At 47.6% G+C, this 22,145-nt stretch overlaps 1 protein-coding gene across 1 annotated transcript in view; it reads right to left on the bottom strand.

Annotated features, from left to right (window-relative positions):
• Positions 1 to 353: 353 nt before the first annotated feature.
• Positions 354 to 22,145, bottom strand: part of Mthfd1 (methylenetetrahydrofolate dehydrogenase, cyclohydrolase and formyltetrahydrofolate synthetase 1) — a 74,705-nt gene continuing 52,913 nt past the window's right edge. Inside the window, exons 18-28 of the mRNA XM_006973151.4 lie at positions 21,416 to 21,556; positions 19,682 to 19,750; positions 18,347 to 18,458; positions 18,112 to 18,251; positions 15,309 to 15,350; positions 10,644 to 10,744; positions 9,647 to 9,824; positions 6,952 to 7,059; positions 6,337 to 6,489; positions 2,534 to 2,627; positions 354 to 579 (exon numbers count right to left, since the gene is read on the bottom strand). Coding sequence (XP_006973213.1) covers positions 2,538 to 2,627; positions 6,337 to 6,489; positions 6,952 to 7,059; positions 9,647 to 9,824; positions 10,644 to 10,744; positions 15,309 to 15,350; positions 18,112 to 18,251; positions 18,347 to 18,458; positions 19,682 to 19,750; positions 21,416 to 21,556 — 1,134 coding nt within the window. The 3' untranslated portion in view covers positions 354 to 579; positions 2,534 to 2,537. The remainder of the gene's footprint in view (positions 580 to 2,533; positions 2,628 to 6,336; positions 6,490 to 6,951; positions 7,060 to 9,646; positions 9,825 to 10,643; positions 10,745 to 15,308; positions 15,351 to 18,111; positions 18,252 to 18,346; positions 18,459 to 19,681; positions 19,751 to 21,415; positions 21,557 to 22,145) is intronic.

The raw sequence follows: 22,145 nt of genomic DNA, 5'->3' as shown, positions 1-22,145 counted from the left end.
TTTCCTGAGTTACGTTCTCACGGGGATGACTACACAAGCCAGCACCACCCCGACAACTGACGACAAAGTGCCTCCTGTGATGTGCTTCTTTAAGGCCCCCACCCCCACGTGTCCATTGGATGGATGGCAGCCATTCTAGTACTCTTTATTTTTGGTTTTCTTGAAACAGGTTTTCTGTGTAGCCCTGGCTGTCCCGGAACTCACTCTGTAGACGAGGCTGGCCTTAAACTCACAGAGACCCTCCCGGATCCGTGCTAGGATCAGAGAGGTGCGCACCACCACCGCCTGGCTCAATCTACTATTCTACCAAGGTCCATCAGTGTCACAAACACATTCACGGTTCAACACCGAGGTAGCAAAATTATTCCATTTATTCTGTGGACTTTCACTAAGTAAATAGACATGATTTATGTTAATTTATACACACGATGTGAATTAAGGCTGTGAAAGGCTTTTGGGAAACTCCCACTATTTCTGAAGCTCTTCAGGCAGGGGCTGACTTCCTGGATTTCTGCATACTTCCTCAATGGGCCTGAACAGACACTGGCCAGACAGAGTAGCCTCTTGGAGATAGGAAGTCTGGAAAGAAAAGCACAGTGAATGAATGAATGAATGAATGAATGAATGAATGAATGAATGAATATTTTTCCTAAGCACTGTGGTTTCCTCTTCCCTTCATCATTTTCCAGCTGCAGCTCCAAAACTGTTCACTTGTACACCCTCCCCTCCGGGTGAGTCTTCTAGAGTCTATCCATAGATGAACTTGAAAGACAAGCCGTAGCGTGATGGTCGTGTGAACGCCATGCCAGATGGAGCAGGGAGCCAGGACAAGTCCCATAGCACATTCAAACTCTGCAGCAAGTGCTTCTTCCCTGGACCAAACCCTAAGCCTCCTCACAGTGGTCAGAATGAAGACCTCTTGCCACCTGGACCTTCACTTTCTCAGGGCAGGAGGTTTGCTTCCTTATTACCTTGTACCACCCCAGGGTCTCCCAGCTCTTTCCAGCCTCCCCCCAGGTTCTGTACTAGATCGGAGACTGTCGTGTGCTTTTGTGAGAACCCCTTCACTACTGTCCAAATCCAGTTCCCTAAAACTCCCATCTTTCCCTCTCGGTTTAGTTCCTCATTTTGCTGGGGTACACCACATTGTTAAATAACTTCCTAGCAGAAGCGGGGGCAGCAGCCCTTTGCCGTCTGAAAATACCTTGGCAGATTTGGCCAGGGGTAAACACGGGATGAAAGCTATCTTCCCCTCACATACTTGGGGACATTCCTTTGCCATCTAAAAGCTCCTTATTGCTGATAAGACAGGCATTCTGTTCTCTTCTCATTCCACGGCCCTGAGTGCACCACCACCCTGGCTGCTCCAGACAGGCAGTCCACGGGTCATTCTTTCACAGGCAGGCTGTTTTTTAATTCCTTGGAGAGGGATGCTGAGGAATGGAGAGGGATGCTGAGGACCAGGACCTGGGGCCCTGTTATGCCGGGCCCAAGAACACCAGAATCGGTCCTGCGTCTTTCTCTTCTCTGCTTTCTGGACGATTACCCAATTAATGTCTCTATGAGTGCATGTCTGTGCTTTCCTGGTGGCCGAACACGGCTCTCACACAGACTTAGCTCCGCCATCAGCTCCACCCCAGCCAATGCTTGCCTTCTGTCTTTTCTTTTCCCTTTTTCTTTTTTTGTTTTTCAAGACAGGGTTTATCTGTGTGGCCCTGCTGTCCTGGAACTCGCTCTATAGACCAGGCTGGCCTCGAACTTGGAGATCTGCCTACCTCTGCCTTCTGAGTACTGGGATTAAAGGTGTGCACCACCACCACCACCACCACCTGTCTTCTGTCTTTTCAAGTTATACAGACAGACTTGGGGCTGCTCCTGCTTTTCCTAGGTCATCAATTCTGAACCCCAAGCCTCCTGGGGCTCCTCCAGAGGGGAGTTAACACCCCTGCAGGCTCCATGGTGTCTAGGCTGCACCCGTCTCCCCACACTTCCTCCTGCATGGAGCCCTGCTCTCCCAGACTCATGAGGAACATTTCATTCATCGACTACTGTTAATTCTCTTTCCTGACTACCTCCTCTCACTGAAATATGGGAAGAAATATTTGGAAATCACTAGAATTTGAGTGTTTGTAGACTTAGTTCGAGCCTTAGAATTCATGAATACAGCCCGAGCTACAGAGTGAGTTCCAGGACGGGCTCCAAAGCCACACAGAGAAACCCTGTCTCGAAAAACAACAAAACAAAAACAAAAACAACAACAATAACAACAACAAAAAGAATTCATGAATAATCTCAAAGTGGAAAACATTTAAAAAAACCTCCAAACTTTTTGCAGGGCAAGACAGTTTAACTGGTAAAGGCACTTGCTACTGAAGCTGAAAACCCAGGATCTATATGGTGGGAGAATACTGACCCCTCTGACCCCGACACACACCAGTCACACATCCCTCCCTGATCCATGAAGTAAACAAATAAATTTAAACATAATTTTAATAAAAGCAAAGAAGGAAACTCTTGCCCAGTAACAACTCACCTGTTTAAAACAATCCATTCACTTGTTCGGTTTCAGGGTCCAAATCAATATCATAAAAACAGGGCCGGGTAGGCAGTCCAGGCATTGTGCTCATCTAAGAGGTGACAAGCAAGACAGATGAACTTCAGGGACAGGCAAGGTGGCTCAGTGGGTAGCGGTGCCTGCCGCCACAGCTGATGACCTGAGTTTGATCCCGGGACCCACAGGGTGGAAGGCAAGAATCAACTGGTTCAAGTCATCCTCTGAACGCTACATGTTTACTGTGATACACGCACACTCTAATGACTCACCATCCCCTTGGTGCCTTGCACCTTTTAAGCTATCAATGAAAGAGGTGCTGTTCTTGTTACATGTTAAAAACCCAGTCATTGATTCCTGATATGAACAAGAAACCTTCATGTCCCTCTGCAAGCTGGAGGCCTCATTCGGATCCTGTGCAGAACAGCTGTAGCTGAAGAGGCAGGGGAGGCACGGTCCCATCCCTAGCCTGCACGGGCAGGTGCTGGAGCTGAGCAGCTCATGGCTGAGGCAGTGAGTGAGGAGCACATGACCACAGGAAGGTGGGACACCCTGTAATCCCAGCACTGGGGAGGCTCAGGTAGCACTGGTCAGAGTTTCAGACCAGCCTAGGGTACACAGTGAGTTCAACACAAACCAGGGCTACCTAGCAAAACCATCTCTCAAGACAGCTAAACCAAGCAGCCGAAGGAAGCGTCTGTTTGGAAATTTTCTTTCAGTGAATCTCTCGTAGAGGCCCATGTGATTTCTGGGACTGCAGTGACATGGCATTACAATCTGCATCCTTTAACTCAGGCCAAGACATTGCTCTATATAGCCTGGACGCATTTACGGTCTCTATTCTTACCGATCTCGGGCTTTCTAAAGCTACACTCGAATCCTCAGCGCTATATTTGTGCTTGCTCCTTTTCTGAAGACTTGGCTTCGCCACTTTATCTGCAAATTTGTATGGTCTGTAACTGAAAATGTGGTATTTTCTTCCCCCGTCATACTGCCTGTATAATGAATATACACACGTTCCAGAGCAGACCCAGAAAGGAAGACAGCTCAGACTGAAGTCCTAAAACTTCACTGTAGAAATGTCATAAACTAGATGAGTCATTTTCTCTAACACAAAACATCAATATTTGAGGAAAACCGAATGCTGACATCGGAGCACCCATCAATAGTCTCCAAGGCGAGTTCTAGGGATCTGACAACTGGCTTCCACTAATGCATTCTGTAAGAAAGGGGTGTGTGTGGGGGCCAGCAGGGGAAGGGGAGATCTGGTCTTCAGGCCCAGAACAACCCAGTGGACAGCACTAGAAAGGTAAAGGATGGACGACACTGACCCAGACATGCATGTGTGCGCTCACAGAAAACTCGAGATGGTTCCCTGAGCAGCAAGGAGTAGCATTTTCATAACTTTTATTTTTTTCTCAGAGGAAGATCTAACCCTGTAAAGACGGGTCACTGATAATCAGAAAAAACAAACACGTGGTTGCACGTGTACTCACATGCAAACCTAGATGCTGAAATTCCAATAGCAGTAAAGTATCGCTGAGGTTGTTTGGATTTGGTTGTTGTGCTGTGCTGTGCTGGGACTGAGCCCAGGCCCTCGGGCATGCTGGCCAGGCAAGGGCTCAGCCACTGAATTACATCCACGGACACCAGGATGTATTAGAATACAATTATTAAGAGGAATTAAGGTGATTTTTCTTGAAAAACCTGCCTACTCTGGGATGTGCATAATATTGCCCTTTTCCTATTCTCTCTGTTATTTATTTATTTATTTAGAGACAGGGTTTCTCTGTGTAGCTCTGGCTGTCCTAGAACTCACTCTGTAGACCAGGCTGGCCTCAAACTCAGAGATCTGCCTGTCTCAGCCTACCAAGCGCAGTGCTGTGATTAAAGGCGTGCGCCACCACTGCCTGGCTTCTTTCTCTTACTGTCCACATTTAAATCTATAATAAAACATTTTCTTTAATAAATGTCAAATTTGCTTTAAAAAAAAAAAAAAAAGATTACTGGGCAGTGATGGTGCATGCCTTTAGTCCCAGATCTCATAAGGCAGAGGCAGGCAGATCTTGGTGAGTTCAAGGCCAGCCTGGTCAACAAATCCAGTTCCAGAACAGCCACAGTGGTTACACAGAGAAACCTTGTCTTAAGAAACTATGTTGGCAAGTATCTGCAATCTTAGCCCTTGAAGCAGGGGGATATCAAGTGTAGGGCCAGTCTGGGCCACACGATGAACCCCTGATTCTCTGGCTTCCACCTCCTCCTAAGTGCTGGGATTACGACAGCTTAACACCACACCTACCTTTATCCATTGGTATTTTAATTGATTTCAAGGACAGTGAACTAACAGAATTTCAAAAAGAAATTCTAATGGGATGGAGAGGTTGCTCTGTGGGTAAGAACATTGGCTACTCTTCCAGAGGACCTGGGTTCGATTCTTAGCACCCACATGGTGGCTCACGACCTCCTGTAACTCTGGTTCCAGGGGATCTGACATACTGGTCTTCTTGGGCACCAGGCACACAAATGATGCACAGACATACTTGCAGGCAAAATAACAGCATGAACATAAGGAGAAGCTCTAAGTCCATCAGCGAGACACGGGATGGGAGAGAGAGCCTCTGTTGTTGTTGAAGCTACAAGGAGGACTGGGTTTATAGAACATGCTCAGTAAACAGAACTGTGAGGGCAGTTTCTCCCCAGGGGGGTTGCTTTCTGGGACCCCAGAGATCTCCAAATCGGAGTACTCAGTCCCTTTTAAGATGGTCTAATATGGCACATAACCTATGCACACACACCCCCTATAAATCACCCCTTGACAACTTTTAACATCTAATACAGTTTAAAAGCTATATAAACAGCTGTTACACATTATTTTAATACTGATATACATACTTAATAGAGACACTTTTTTTTTCCCTCTAGCAATTTTGTTTTGGAAGCTAAGTTAGAGATTTTATTAAAGATATTTTATTTTCAAGATTTATTTATTTATTGTATATACAGTATTCTGCTTGCATGTATCCCTGCAGGCCAGAAGAGGGCACCAGATCTCATTAGAGATGGTTGTGAGCTGCCATGTGGGTGATGAGAATTTAACTCAGGACCTCTGAAAGAACAGGCAGTACTCTTAACTCCTGAGTCATCTCTCCAGCCCATTAGATATTTTAATATAGGCCTAAGCAAGAAGATTAACAGGAAAAGGAGGTTGAGATGAGAGAAAGTCACATGGACTGTGGACTTCCCAAAGAGTAGCAGCAAGTAGGACACACCCAGCAGTGGGTACCAGCTCTTCAAGGGCCAGGTGCTGGTTTCATTGGAGACAGGGTTTCTCTACGTAGCCTGGCTGAACTGCAACCCACTAACTATGTAGACTAGGCTGGCCTCCAACTGGCAACAGACCTCATCTCAAGTGCTGGGGTTACAGGTATGTGCCACCATACCCAACTACTACTGTCAATCCACAGACGGTTGAATCAGTGAATGCTGAATCATGGACACAGAGAGCAGACTGAATATTGGCATCACCCAAGCCCAGTTAGATCCATTCTGGACACAATCAAGAGCAAACTGCCCCCGGGAAACAGAATCCCATTCAACAGAGGTAGGATCAGTGTTAGACTTGAATGGGTATTGCATGGTCTATATCAGTACCAGGATTAACCCGGATAGGCCTAATCACAACTTTCTGCTAGACTATGGTAACCTGGCATTTTCTGACAGCCCAAGTGACAGACACATTTCAGAGGAGAAGCAATGAACGCGTTCCACTTACAGCCTCTACTTACCGTTCCTACTAACGGGTACAGAAAACCAGCACCAACGCTGGCGCGGATGTCACGGATGGGCAGAATGAAGCCAGTGGGCACACCTTTTTGCTCTGGGTTGTGAGACAAAGACAGGTGTGTTTTGGCCATGCAGATGGGTAGATTCCCAAAGCCCTGGGGAGAGAAAGGGTGTGACACAGTTAACACTGATTATGCAATGAAGCATATCTGGACACCATTATGAGACTGAGATGGCTAGTTACCTACATAGCTACCTCTACCTTACTACCCTTCAGCTTAGTTATCACAGACCAGAACCAGAAAGAATCCCTGTAAGGGAAGCAGGAAAGTACCTAACCATGTACAAATGACTATTTGACTGGCGTCCTTATAAGCAATAAAACAGTATCTGGAGCAGAGATGAGGGTACTACAGAGGTGTCTTAGCATTTCAGCAAAACACTCCGTATTTCCTCCTGGTTTGTCTAGATTTTCACCTATAAGTAAATACAGAATCTAGGGCTGCGACTTTTAACCCAAACCCAGTATTTTGAGAGAGGAGGCTGCTGTCTGGAGGAGTGGAGTGTAGGAGGTCACGAGGCTGGGAAAGCTCCGGGTTCAGACTCTGAACACCCACCTGCTTTGTGTAGACCTCGGCTTTGTTCTGCGCTTCAGGGAGCAATTCAATGTCATCTGCCCCATAGATCTTCTGTGCGATGATCCTGATTTTATCCTCAATGGAGAGCTGATGTACAAGAGAGAAGGGAACTGTGACTGGACACATTTGAGGATTCTTGGCAAGGACATTCCAGGCCAGTGTCCCCAAAAGGGATACAAGTTGCATTTTATATACTATAGGTATGCAAATAACTTGAGGGTTTTTTTTTTGGGGGGGGGGGGGCGTCACAAATATTTAACTTGACTTGATCATTGGAAATGGTGAGAATAAAACCTAGGGTCTTGTATCATTTAGACCAGTGGTTCTCAAGCTTCCTAATGCTGTGACCCTTTAATACAGTTCCTCATGTTGTGGTGGCCCCCAGCCATAAAATTATTTTCGTTGCTACTTCATAGTTGTAATTTTGCTACTGTTATGAATCATAATGTGAATACCTGTGTTTTCTGATGGTCTTAGGTGACCCCCGTTAAAGGGTCATTCAACCCCCAAGGGGTCAAGACCCACAGGTTGACAGCAACTGTTCTAGGCAAATACTCTCCCCCTAAGCTACACCTCCAGCCCCGGGTTAGAAACCTTTTCTTAGAATTAAAAGAGCCTCTTTATTTATTTATTGTGTGTGTATAGCACATGGCTGTGCATTTCTCATTGCTCCTGGGTGAAGACCAAAGGTCAAGTTAAAGAGAATCATCTATGTCCTTCACCAACGTGGGTTCTGGTGACTGGACTCAGCTCATCAGCTTGGCCACAAGTGCCCTGAAACACCGAACCCTTTTAATACAAAGTTCCAGATTTGGTTAAGTGGAAAATATCTCACAGATACAGTTATCATCTCTATATGCATATAGATATGTAAATGTGCGCGCGCATAGGCACACACACACATATGCATATGCGCACGCACGCGCACACACACAAACACTGGACATATTGGGCTTTCTCTTCCTTAGCAACTAAGGCTAAATGAATATATTGGGCAGATTTTAAAAAGTGCAACGCTCTACCTATAAAAACACAGACTTGACGCTTGACTGAACAGTGACCACTTCCAAGGGCGCTTCGTAAAACAGACGTGAAAGCGCTCTCAGGAGCGGCTCTGGGAAGCTGCAGATGACGGTCATATGCAGCTTATAATTGGAGCCTGGTAAATGCCACGGCACATTTAGAACTTCAGAAGCAAAAACACTTTGGTTGAGGGGTGATTTAAGACTCACAGATGCTGAATAACACAAAAAAGTGGCAGCCTCCTGTTTGCCAGAACCGGGCTCCCACGAGAGACGGGTTCTGAAGCCCTTCCCCCACTGCAGGTCACCTGCCGGCCCTGAAGGTCTAGGGCTCCTGCCTCGGGCACCGTGGACAGCAGCTTGGAGAAGGGCCCCACAAGTGCTTTTCATTGGTGTGCACCTATGTTTATGGCTTTTTCTAGAAGGGTGATTGTTCGAACAGCTTTTCAGACCCATTTACAAAACCAAAGCTCAACAGGAGAATGCTAATTAACTCTCCACGTATTCTATCTGCACAGTGCAAAGAAAAAAGGCAGAAATGTTTTAAGTTAAAACTCGAGAATAATAGTTTCCTTTTTCCGTGCGTGCGTGCGTGCGTGCGTGCGTGTGTGCACATGTACACACACATGCAGGTGGAGGCCACAGGATAACCTCGGGTATCTTTCCTCTATCCCTCTTCCCCTTGTCTTTTGAATCGGGGTCTCTATTGACCCTGCAGCTCATTGACTTGGCTACACGGGCTGAAAATCAACTCTAGAGACACACACATCTCCAGCACTGGGCTTGCAGACGTGCACTACCATATCTGGCTCTTACGCAGTGCTGTGGACCTGAACTCGGGTCCTCATGCTTCTGTGGCAGACACTTTACTGACTGAGCCATCGAATCCGGGCTTCACTCTTTCCTGTGGCTAATTCCCAAAGTCTCTGATCGTCTTTGAGAACCCAAGGAAAAAGTAGCCTAGAGCATGCAAGCAGAATGAGGTAGTGTACACCCAATATCCCAAACCAAGTTTCCAGTCACTGTCCACAGACTTAACACCCAATCGCACCCTGAAATTCAACCCTAGGAGCAGCATTCTTCAAGGCAACTGCCATGTGTCAAGGGACAAGCTGCTTCTGCCGGGCCAGATGTAAGTCACCTGACTCGGTGACGGAGAATATGACGAAGCCGGTGGGGGTGCTTTGGTTTGGGCTTGGAAGGCTTCTCTGAACTTGGGGTGACACTAAACCAGGAAGTGGGCTTGGGGGCACTCTTCTTTGCTCTATTATTGAGAAGTGGTCAGAAAAATTTCCATAGCCAGATATAGCCCCTTCGTTACGACATGGCTGAGGCCGTAGTGAAAGGCTGCAGGGCAGTGAGCTACACACTAGGCTCTATCTACCGGCAAAAGGGCATACATACATATATATATCTTCAAAAAGGTAGGGCGTGAGCTAAGCTCTCCAGGTACTTCTGTTTGCAAACGGGCAGGCATCTGTGCTTGTCAGACAGATGTCTCAAGCTGAGAGTCCAGGCTGCGGTTGGGGTGACTCACCCGTAAGGGAATCAGACCACGAGGTAGACGCTGCTGACTACACACCAGTTACCACACTGAGTTCATTTTCACACACACTCCATTCTGGCTTTGTTACCTACAGCAAGTAACCCACCTTGAGGTCATAGAGGAGCCGGAAGCTGCTGGGGGCCTGTGATGCTCTCTGAACGGCCTGAGCCAGGGCTAAGGCCCCCCGGCCCCCTTCTGCCCAGTGGGTGCATTTGACAGCATCAAAAGCCCCATGGTCTCTGGAGAGGCGGCCGATGAGGTCCAGTTCAGCGTCTGTATCTGTCCTATACAGGAGAACTTCGTGTTAAAGGAAGTGGGTAGGGAAGGGAGACAGATCTGGCTTACAAAACCCCACACGGATGGCCGCTGAAAAAAACGGACACTGGTTTCAAGCTCAGCTCTGTAACCAGTGGGCTGGGCTAACTTTTGGCCAGTTACTTCCTCTGTACTTATTTGGCTCCCACGAGGAAAAGTTGGAAGGAATCCCAGCAGGGCTGCCCCGGGATATTATAAGGCTTAGAAGCAATGCATGTTAACTATCTGGAACATTCCCAGGGCACCACCGGGAATCAGTAAATACTGGCTTTAAAAACTGCTTCTTCCCATTGCGCTGCGGTGAGGCCATTATTCTGAAACCTTAAACAGTACGAAAGTGCCAAACAGCCCACACAGCGCTTGCATGAACACTTCTAGCTCAATACACCACCCAACTCCCTCAACATAACATCCCACCTGACCCAGGGAAATAAAGACAGGCTGTAGGCTATGCTCTTCTGTTAGGACAAAAGGCCTGGGAACGACCAAAAAGAACATTTCTCGCCAAGCTCGTGTGTTCTTCCCATTGGGCCCTCAGGAGCAATTCTGATTTCCGGACCTCAGTGGTGAGGTAGCGCGTCTGCCGTGACACACACACACACACACACACACACACACACACACACACACACACGGTGCCTGTCGCGTCACAGGCCAAACCACAAACTATAACCAACAGCAGTTAAGTGAAGAACAAAATGAAGCTAAAAGCGGCACCGCACAACGTGCCCCAGGAGCTGCTTTCTGGCATTTTCTACTCCCCTCCTTTCGCTAGCTTTCACACTTACTTGAATACATTGATGGCCACGACTACAGGTACTCCAAACATCCTAGCATTTTCTATTTGTTTCCTCAAGTTACTGAAGCCCTTCTCAACCAGGTCCAGGTCCTGTAAAACAACAGCAAAAGGCCTGTCAGGTCAAAGCCAGCAGACCTGCAAACAGCTTTGCTTCTTTTGAAGACAGAAGCTTCCCCCGGGGCAAGGCAGGGCACATCTGTAACCCCAGCACTCAGGAGGTAGAGGCTGGAGATGTTGAGATCAGCCTGGGTACCCAGTGAATCCTTGTCTCAAATGGACAAAAAGCACACAAGTAAAAAAGGACAGCATGTCTTTGAGCCGGAAGACATTCACAGTGAGGGCAAGGCGGTGGGTCAACAGGAGGCCATTGATGCACACCCCACAATGCTTCTGGCGGAGGGAGAATCAACCGTGCAGCACTGGAGGGAAGCTGTGCTGTCTCCCTACACCTTGAAAATTTGACAGCTGGGGTACCGGACATCATTATGCTGCTATGAATGTCCTCTTTATTGTTTGCAGGGCATGAGTTTGATGCCGCTACTTAAATTACACTTTTATAATTGTGTGTTGACACATCAGATTAACTCCTGTAGTAAAACAAAACAATGAGACTGTTCTCAGTACCGTGCAAACCATTTGATCACAAGACAGAGCCCGGCACAGGGCCCAACCCTAAAGGCATTTAATACCCAACAGCCATAAATACGGTCCTGCAAGAAGTCAGTGAAGTTCCAGAGGATTTAATGAACTCAACTACGAGCCTTCCCAAGGCTGATAAAATAAGGCAAACACTATTTGGAAAGCCCAAGTACTGGACTGGACAGATAGCTCAGTGGTTAGGAGTACTACTTCCAGTCAGGTGTGGTGGCGTATGTCTTTAATCCTAGCACTCAGGAGGCAGAGGCAGGAGGATCTGTGAGCTCAAGGCCAGTCTATTCTACAGAGTGAGTTCCAGGACAGCCAGAGCTACACAGAGAAACCCTACCTCAAAAAAATAAAATAAAATAAATAAAAAATATAAATAAATAAATAAATAAATAAAAATAAAAAGAGTACTACTTCCTGTTCATCCAGAGGAAATAAGTCTGGATCCGGCATCCAAGTCAGAAGCTCATAAGAGCCTTAACTCCACCTTTAAGGAATACGGTCATTTGGTCTCCTCAGGCACCCCCACCCCGTGCACATGCATGCACACAGAGACACATGAATAAAAACAAGCTTCTAAAAGAAAAACCAGGGCTGGAGAGATGGCTCAGCAGTTAAGGGCACTGGCTGTTCTTACAGAGGGTCCTAACAACCACCTGTGACTCCAGTTCCAGGGGATCTGATGTCCTCTTCTGCCTCTGAGGGCGCTAGACATGCATGTGGTGCACATAAATACCTGTAGGCACTCCCATGTATTTTGTAGAACAAAAACCAACCAAACAACCAAACAACAACAAAACCACCCTGAAAGCAAACAGCAGAGGTTGAGGCTCTGGGTCAGCCGGCAGAGGCGTGCTCAGCATGCATGAAGCCCCGGGCTGGACCCTCAGCACCACATGAACCAGCCGTGGTGGCTCACGCCTATGACCCCGCACTTGAGGACACGGTGCCAAAGGGGAACAAAAGATAGAGAAGCAGACAAAACCCATAAAATAAGTCAATCTTAAAAATAAGAGTTTGTTCTGGGTAGTGTACTGTAACATTCTCATATCCTGCTTCCCATACATATCCCCACAAATACTATAAAATCTAAAACTTAAAGATACTCGTGGAAACATTATTATTTATTTAATTCCTTTTGTTTTTTGAAACAGGGTCTCACTATATATCTCGGGCTGGCCTGGCACTCACTATGTAGACCAGGCTGTCCTTGAACTCACAGAGATCTGCTTGCCTCTGTCTCCCAAGTGCTGGGATTAAAGGTATGCATTACCAAACCCAGCTAACTTTTTTTCCCCCAAATTACATTTATTTGTGTGTGTGCGTGTCCCTTTGTGTGTGCCATGGCATGAGTGTGGAGATCAAAGGTCATCTTGCAGGGGTCAGTTCTCTCCTCCCACCAGGTGTATCCCAAGGATTTAAAACTATCTATCTAGATATAGATAGATGGACGGACACAGGGTCTCATGTTGCCTAGGTTTGCCTCAGACTTGCAATATAGTCAAGGATGACATCGAATTTCCGATTCTCTTGCTTCTACTTTGCAAGTGCTAGGATTATAGGGGTGCACTGGCATGCCTGGCCTGGTGGGGTAGTAGGGATTAAACCCAAAGCTTCGTATTTGCTTGGCAACCTCACTACCAACCAAGCTACTTCCGGTCAGGAGAGTATGTAACAACTGTTCAAGAAACTTCAACTTTTTTACATTGTGTTTGTTTGTTTTTTCAAGGAGACAGGGTTTCTCTGTAACAGTCCTGGCACTCCTTTGTAGACCAGGCTGTCCTCAGACTCAGAGATCCACTTGCCTGTGCCTCCTCAGTGCTGGGATTAAAGATGTGTGCCGCCACCTCCCAGATATTTTGGGGGGTGGGTGGGTAGGAGAGAATAACTCTTTATTTTAGTTTTAAATAATTTACTTATTTTTATATACATTAGTGTTTTGCCTGTATGTATGTCTTGTGTGAGGTTGTCGGATCCTGGAGTTACAGACAGCTGTGAGCTGCTGTGTGAGTGCTGGGAATTGAACCTGGGTCCTCTGGAAAAGCAGTCAGTGTTCTTAACCTCTGAGCCATCTCTCCAGCCCCATTTTTTTTATTCTTATAGCGTCTAATTTTCTTTTTGTAAAGAAAGGGCATATCATTTAAAATGCACTAAGGGCTACCAAGCAGCATGCATGAGACCCTGGGACTGCCCCCAGCACTAAAGCAAAATAAAATAAAATAACTGTAACCTCAAAATATTAGTATTCTTAAAAATAAAACATGCGGCCAGGTATAGCGGCCTACACCTTTAATCCCAGCACTCAGGAGAAAAAAGGTAAGCATATATTTGTGAGTTCAAGGCAGCCTGGGTTACAGAGTGAGTTCCAGGTCGGCCAGAGCTATAAAGCAAGACATCTCAAGAAAAACCAATCAACCAAGCAAGCAAGCAAACAACCAATCAATCAATGAATGTGGTTGTCTTCATAGAAACATGCTAGATCACTAGGAAAATCTAGCACTGTTACTTGCTGTTATTATTGTTTTAATTAAATTAATTAATTTATTTCACATCCTAACTGTAATTTCCTCTCCCTCCTCTCCTCCCACTCCCTCCCCCCTACCCGGTTTCTGGATGCCCAAAGCAGCAGGAAAAGTAGGGAGGTTATAAAGTGAGATCTTACAAACACTGTTCAAGACTTCCCCCGCCCTCCTTAACTGTAATCTGAGATCAGGATTATCTGATGGTCTAAAGAGCACTCTAACTGTTCTTACCTTTAGCCACATAAAAACCAATTACTACGTAAGACCAACTGAGAACAGTTTGAAATGAGTTGAATGTCTTAAATGAAGACACCAGCTGGGCTGGTTTGGGGCGCTCCACTGCAATTAGATACAGGAAAGACTGTGTGTGGGGGGGGGGCAGGAGGGTCAGAACTGTGAATTCCCCTCCTACGCCCGAATCTCACAGATGACCATAAAAGGCAAGTCACAGCTCCCGAGACAGGCAGACGACTCAAGGCACCGGCCATCTCTGTCCTGGGCAACTTCACAAACCTCATCTGGGGGCTGTACACTGACCCTGTACTGCCTGATAACGGAGAAGCCTCCACAAGGCCAGAGAGACTGAATCAGCAGTGACAGTGGCTGACCCTGCATCTTAGCCACAGGCCTGTCTCTTACGTAAGCGCTCACAGTGACCCTGGGGATGTTTCTTTGATGGTAAATGATATCAGTATGGAAAAAAAAAAAAAAGAGCTCAGAACTGTTCTTTGAGCTCCTGCCCAGTAGACCAAATCAGCTTATGGAAGACGTGCCTGCCAAGTCAACCGAGGCATTTAGTGGCTCTGTCTGGGGTCTGTAGCTCAGCTTTGGGTTTGTAGAGAAAAATGTTACTTCTAAAGGTCTCTCCTGGCTTGACTTCAATGGCATTTAGGACTTATTTGGTGCAGGAAAGAAATGCGCACCATCTAGGGCATGGCTACTTAACTCTGGTACTATTGCCATTTTGATTTGTGGGGGGTGGGGGTGGGAGGGGGGGCACTACACACCCCGGGCTGCTAACAACAATCCCCGGCTTCTACACATCAGATGCCAGCAACACCTCTCTGGCTGGGTATGGGGTGCATGTCTCTGATCCCAGCACTTACGAGACTGGAGTTCAAGGTCAGCCTGAGCTATATAGCAAGACCCTATCTCGAACAAACAGCAAAAAAGGCTTCCAGATACAGCCAAATGTTCCCTGGGAGTAAAACGGTGAGAACCAGGCACTGGTCTAGGACAATGGCTTCCTGCCATCCTGGTTGGGCCGATTCCACTTATTGCTATTTCTCTGATACGATTTCCAGTACACCATAGGGTTTTTTGTTTTTTTGGGTTTTTTTTTTTTGGTCATCCCCATCCCCAACCCAACCCCAAGGAACAGCCCCGGGTCAGAGGGGCTGCCCCCTTTATTCTCCATGGCCGGATTAAGACATGCTGATTTCGGGTGTGGTTTCCTAGGACAAGTGCTCAGAAGTCGTTATAGTTACCTCTTCTGTGTAAGCCTTGGGAAGAGGCAGCCCAGCAGTGACCTGGAAGGAAGGAGACAAAGTCAGGTGTGCTTCCACTGTGAGAGGCCAGTGGCTGCACGCTTCGGAGAGTCAACGGCCGCCGGCCGCGTGAAGCTGTTTCCTGCCCCAAGGACTTGGAGCGTGAGACCGTAAAGCACAGGGCAATGGCTGCTTGTGAGCACAGGGGTGGTCCTTTGTGAACTGAGATGAGGGATGAAGGCCACGGTGGACAGGAACATGCTGTGGCAGCACAGTGATCCCACTGAAGGAAGCTCACACCAGTGGAATCGAATTGGGGGGGCGGGCTCCAGCCCCGCCAAGGTCACTATGGATCTCAGGCCCGTGAAGAGCGCTGCCCGCTCAGGACTTGGCAGGGGGAGGGAGGGGTGGGTGGGGGCTGAGCAAGGATGACTGACCAACAAACAAGAGGAAGATAACAGCCAGTGGGTACCCGAGGTCTCGGTCCCTAGTACTTGGAAAACGAAGGCAGGAGGATCACTTCAAGGTCATCATCAACATAGGGGGTGGAGGCCAGCCTGGGCTATATGACCCTCTCTCAAGAGGGGAGAGAACGGGGAGAGGGTGACAGTGGAGGAGCCCTTCTTCCTCTATATAGTAGATTTAGAGGTATATGAACTCTACAGCGGTTAGCTCACTGCATCACTAGAGGAGGAGGGGCCTGGGCCTGGGGCCTGATCTGGAAACTGGCTCAGCTCTGCTGCACGGTACACACACACACACACACACACACACACACACACACACACACACACACACACGACGCAGAGGGCTCAGGGTTGATGCACCGTCACTGTAGACAACACACAGTGATTAAACAGCCCCTAGCTGGGTCTTCTCTGCAGGAAGACATGAGGTCTGCGTGTCCAGTCTATGGTACTATGACCCTAGAAGGGCCACGTGGATGATAGGCAGGAAGCAGTGACCTTCTGCACAGCTGCCCACAGGTCTGGCTCCCGGACAGAGCTGTATAGGCACAGCCTCCTCTCAGGACTGCCAGGGGAAGGGACCCAGCATCACCACAGTGAAACTCCCACGCTGGACCAACCTTTTGACATTGCAACATAATGCTGTCACCTACAAACTTCTCACTCAAGAACTACACAATCGAGTTACAAAACGGAAAAATAATCCACCCCCCCAAAAAAAAACCCTCAACATTTTTAGTAAGTTTAAGGTTTGTGGGGCTTTATTGGCAGTTATCCTGGCCACCGGCAAGTTGGTCATGCTGTGAGGATAAGGACTGAAGGGCATGTGAGCAGGAGATGCTGGCTAGCATAGACGAAGACAGCCTAGCCAGCATTCCTGGCAGAAAGCGGTGTCCAAGGTTGGCAAAATCTTTCCTATCTCAGGGGCAACTAGACTATGGGCAGAGGGAGGCCACATGAGTTAGGAAAGTGCCTGGGCAGTCTGGAGACCTAACCCGGGGGTGGGGCGCCCAAGGCCGAAATGATTTCCTTAATGGGGCCTTCACTCTCTCACTGAGTGGACCATGACATCTCCAACGGTTAGGTGCCGTGGGACATCACAAGGCCGTGTGCAGAAGAGAATCAATCCACTGTCTCTATGAACCAGACTGAAGAGAGAGGAAACAGACAGCGCCTATATTTTATTTCAGAAAATACAGTCACTTCTCATTTAAAAAACTACGGAGGTTAATGTGCAACTCAGTTCTAGTTTAAATATACTAAATGTTAAGAGCTGTAACTCATATAAAGAAAAGCGGTTTTAGGCCTGCAGTAATTTGTAAGTGTACAAGAGGCTCTAAGGGCCTGGTAGTGAAACACTTGTCAGGTGTGTGCAAAGATCTGGGTTCAATCCCCAGTGTACCCCCATCCTGAAAACAATCCAAAACACCCGAGAACTGCTCTATTAGGACAAATGGGTGTCGCTGCACCAAGAGACAGAGTCAAGCTCTTGCTCCCCAAGTTACAATACCGACGCCTGAAGAACCGAAATTTAACACTACAATGGCCGCTGACCAGTGCGAGCAACTTTACGTGTTAGCCTGAAGAAGAAGAGGTGTGAAGCCAGCTGCCACATTTACCCCCAGCACTCGGGAGGCAGAGGCAGGAGGGTCCCTCTAAGTCTGAGGCCAGCCTGGGCTACAGAGGGAGTTCTAGGACAGCCAGGGCCGCAGTGTGAGATCCTGCCTCAAAAATCAAAGAAACCAACAAAAAGAGATGTGCAAATTCTAGACTAAGAAGTATAGTTTCTAAGCAATGGGAGTTCAGGAAAACACAAGTCTAGGACACAGCTGACCCTGAGCGAGCCCACCTTTTGCCTCACCAGCCGCTGGTCCTGAGCGACCTGACCTGCCATTCTCTTTCACCTGCCTCTGGTAGTGCCACCAGCTTACCACAGGCTGTATCAGGGCCCTGCCAGCAAGAACTGCTGCTCACAAATGACTTCTGCGCAGCGCCGGCTGGCTGGCTGCCAGTGTCAGTATCAAGAAGGAAAATGGGATTCAGATTTATAAAGAACAGGTTGACAGGGAGTTTCCCGTCAGTCAGGCCAAGCACAAGCCGTTGGAGGGGTTTAGATAAGCAGGTGACAAAACCAGTGTGGGCCCCCTTAAAATGCTGCTAGGGGATCTGTCCCTGAGGGTGAGGTGGCCTGTACAGGAGTTATCTGGCCATCCCTGGCTTTGGCTCCCTATCCATCATGAGGATAAATGAATGCCGACCCCGGGACGAGTCATGGGATTTCCTCCCAGCCTCTAGAACGTTCCCGACAACCACTCTCTCGGGTCCTTGGTCCTCACCGTAGGGCCGCCCCCGTGCATCTTCAGAGCCCTGACAGTGGCCACGAGCACCACCACGTGTGGCTGGAGACCAGAATACCGGCACTTGATGTTGAAGAACTTTTCCATTCCTATGTCCGCTCCGAACCCTGCTTCAGTCACTGCAAGGAAGACAAGCATCTGTAAAATCACCACCGCCACCCCATGACATGAAAGGAAACATGAGTCTCCCCACCGAGGAGGCACAAGAACTCACCTACGAAGCCCTCAGGGCCAACGAGCTTGAGCGCAATCCGGTCCGCGATGATGGAGGAGTTCCCATGTGCAATGTTGGCAAAAGGCCCGGCATGGACAAACACTGGTGTGCCCTGTGGAAACCAGGACATCGTGAGCAAATGCCAACTCGGCTTCACAGTAGCCAAAGGGCTAGGAATTGGAAGGGGCTGGAGTTTGAAAAAAGACTTCCAGGAAGAAAAACACCGGGCCACCCCCTTGGTTGTGGAATAGAATATTTGTTTAACTATGTAAAGATGTGTTGGATTTGTTTATGCTGCATTTGTTTAACTATGTAAAGATGTGTTGCTGTTTCCCCTTGCCTGCCTAAGACACCTGATTGGCCAATAGCTAGGCAGAGGAAGGATAGGTGGGGCTGGTGGGCAGAGAGAAAAGGGGAGCCAGCCAGCCCTGGCCAGTGCAGGGGATCGATCAGCCAGCCAGTCACAGAGGAAGCAGGAAAGCAGGATGGACAGTACGTAGATGAGGTAAAGGAGCCTCAGGGCAGCACACGGATGAATAGAAATGGGTTAATTTAAGTTATAAGAGCTAGCTAGAAACAAGCCTAAGCTAAGGCTGCATTCAAAGTTAATAATTAGTCTCTGTGTTTTGATTTGGGGACTGGTGGTCCAAGAAAGTCTGTGACACCCCTTTTCTGTGGCTGTGCTGGGAATCAAACCCAGGGCCTCTTACATACCAGGGCAAATGCTATGCCGCTGATCTATACCCCCAGCTCCAGAGCCATTTATTTTATATTATTTTAGAACACCCCCTCCCCACAACTGTAAGAAAGGAAGTAAGGAAAGGGATGAGCAACAGAAAAGGCTTCTATGGGGTGGTAATATGGCTCACTGGGTAGAGGTGATTGCCTTACAAGCTTGGAGACCTGAGTTCAAATCCCAAAGCTCAAGTACACGTGCCAGGAGAGAACTGACCCCGACAAGCTGCCCCCTCACTTCCACGTGCATACGGGGGCACACACAACGCTCCCATACCAAACAGATTTTTAAAATCTTTCAAAAAAAAAAAAAAATGAGAGCCGGGCGTGGTGGCGCACGCCTTTAATCCCAGCACTCGGGAGGCAGAGACAGGCGGATCTCTGTGAGTTCGAGGCCAGCCTGGGCTACCAAGTGAGCTCCAGGAAAGGCACAAAGCTACACAGAGAAACCCTGTCTCGAAAAAAACCAAAAAAAAACCAAAAAAAAAAAAAAAAAAAAAAAAAGAAAGGTATCTGATGCTGCAAGGGAAGTGAGCTTTCTACTCTCTTGGCTCTGAACAGAGGAAGTGAGTTCTGGGCCCCAGGAGTTACCCAGCTCACCTCTAAGGTCTGCATGAGGTTGGGCTTGATTGCATCCTTCATCAGCACCGTGAGTGCCCCGCTCACGCCCTGCAAGACAAGCCCATGAAGCATCAACTCAGGCCAGCAGAAATGCAGTCTCTTGAAACCAAAATTCAGCACTCCGGGGCTCCTCATTCATTTGAACCATCTTGGAGCAATTAGTGCTTACTCCTAATCTCAGCCATTCATCTCTATTGCTTACTTTTCCCCACCGTACCAGGAAGGCACCAGTTATCTTGGCGGGGAGAGGAAGCAGAGTGAAAATGGCATTCTCATACAATTTCTGAAAACGCACGCGGCGCTGGAAACAAGCGTCTCAATCAGGCTCTGCGGCTGGCCGATGTGGGGGCTCCATTTAGACCAGTTTAGAGTAGATATGTTAGTTCCAACAGCAGTGAGTTATTTATAACTTTGGTATCTGAGCAGAAATGGGCATAAATGGAATTCGATGTACGTTTCCCAGAGCGGAAGCTAAACTACTAGCCAGAAGCCTAATTCTGACTCCTAAATCCAGCTCCCCTCTTATCATCGCTGAACAAACCCCCGGCAAAGGAAAACCAAGCTATGGTTCTCATTTGTATTCAACATTAATGTGTTTCTAAATTTACGGTCTGGGTGTTAAAATTTAAAACACATTATCAACTGTGAAAACAAAGTTCATATTTTTCTCCCTTTTCTAAATCCGTCTGCCATAACACCAACTATGCTGGTGTGTGCTGATACAAAAACAAGCCTTTCAAATTTTGATCTAAAGCAGGTGTGGTGGCGCATGCGTATAATCCAGTGGTTCTCAACCTGAGGGACGTGACCCCTCGGGCAACCCCTCTATCTCCAAAACTATTTATGTTACGATTCATTACGGTAGCAAAGTTACAGTTATGAAGCAGCAATGAAAATAACTTTGTGGTTGGGGGTCACCACACCATGAGGGACCGTATTAAAGGGTCACAGCATTGGGGAGGTGGAGAACCACTGCTATAATCCCAGGACGCAGGCGCTAAACTTGGAGGACTGTTATTGACTGGGGAACAGTCTGGGCCACATGATGAGTTCCAAGCAAACTAGCGTTAGGCTGAGACCTTGCTTGGAAAAAAGATTTTCTTTAAGAAGTTTTATTTCAAATTTTATATCATGTACACAGAGAGCTGGGCATAGTGGCGCACACTTTTAATCTCAGTACTTTGGAAGCAGAGGCAGGAGGATTTCTTTGAGTTCGACACCAGCCTAGTCTACATGGAGTTCCAGGACAATTAGAGATACATAAAGAGATCCTGTCTAAAGAAAAAGTAACAACAACAACAAAAGACAAAACACCCATGAAAACCAACCACACAACAAACAAAACAGAACAGAAGAAGACCTAACCAGAAGACCATCAGCCAAACTGGCCAATGAGTCCTTCCAGGCCAAGTGGTACAGGGAGGCACTGAGGTAACATCCAACACTTGGATGATAGGTGTTCCATACAAACTCTAGCTGCAGCTTGCTCAGGAAGATCCCTGCAGGATGAAAGCATCATTCAAATCACCCTGGACTCATGGCCCCTTACAAAGCCCAGTACCACTACCATCATTCACTATGAAGAACTTAAAAAAAATTTTTTTTCTTAACTTTTGCAATGAGCAAAACCAATTAATAAGTTAATCACAACATTTTAAGAAGAGTGTAAATTTTGTTTTCAGTAATCAGAGAGACCCCATGCCTGGCACTTACCAGATCCTCAGCACTGATGGGCTCTCCTTTCTTACTGGATGCCACCACCATCTTGCCCAGTCTCTCTCTCATGTCTTCCAGAGAACTAGTGAGGGCCAGAACAGCCATGATTTCACTGGCCACAGAGATATCAAACTGGGCCTGTGGGCAGTCAAAGAGACAGAGGCAGAGTGTCTGTGTCAAACCAGAAGCTAACAAGGATGAAATAGAACTATCTAAATAATCTTTCAGCAGTCAAAATTTGTAATTGTTCAGATGCCTAGAGTAATCAAAAGCTCAACGTTTTAGCCGGGCGGTAGTGGCGCACACCTTTAATCCCAGCACTCAGGAAGCAGAGCCAGGCGGATCTCTGTGAGTTCAAGGCCAGCCTGGTCTACAAGAGCGAGATCCAGGACAGGCACCAAAGCTACAATGAGAAACCCTGTCTCAAAAACCAAGAAAAAAAAAAAGAAGCTCAATATTTTAGGGGTTGTAGCACTGGGGCAAAGAACTTGCCTAGCATGCACAAAGGCCCAGGTTCGATCCTCGGTACCTCATAAAATGGGTGTGTAGTACAGGCTTGTAATCCTAAAACTTGGGAGGTGGAGGCTGGAGGATCAGAGTTCAAAGTCATCCTCAGCTATAAGTCTGAGACCAGCCTGAGCTACACGAGACCCTTCCTGCACCCCCACTGCCCCTGCAAACTGTAGCACGACCAATCAGCTGTCATTTTATCCCCGTGAAAGCAGCT

The sequence above is a fragment of the Peromyscus maniculatus genome, chromosome 14 (assembly GCF_049852395.1).
Source record: "Peromyscus maniculatus bairdii isolate BWxNUB_F1_BW_parent chromosome 14, HU_Pman_BW_mat_3.1, whole genome shotgun sequence".
In the NCBI taxonomy this organism is placed as follows: domain Eukaryota; kingdom Metazoa; phylum Chordata; class Mammalia; order Rodentia; family Cricetidae; genus Peromyscus; species Peromyscus maniculatus.
The sequence above is the reverse complement of the archived record's forward strand: the minus strand, read 5'-3'. Positions and strand labels throughout refer to the sequence as shown.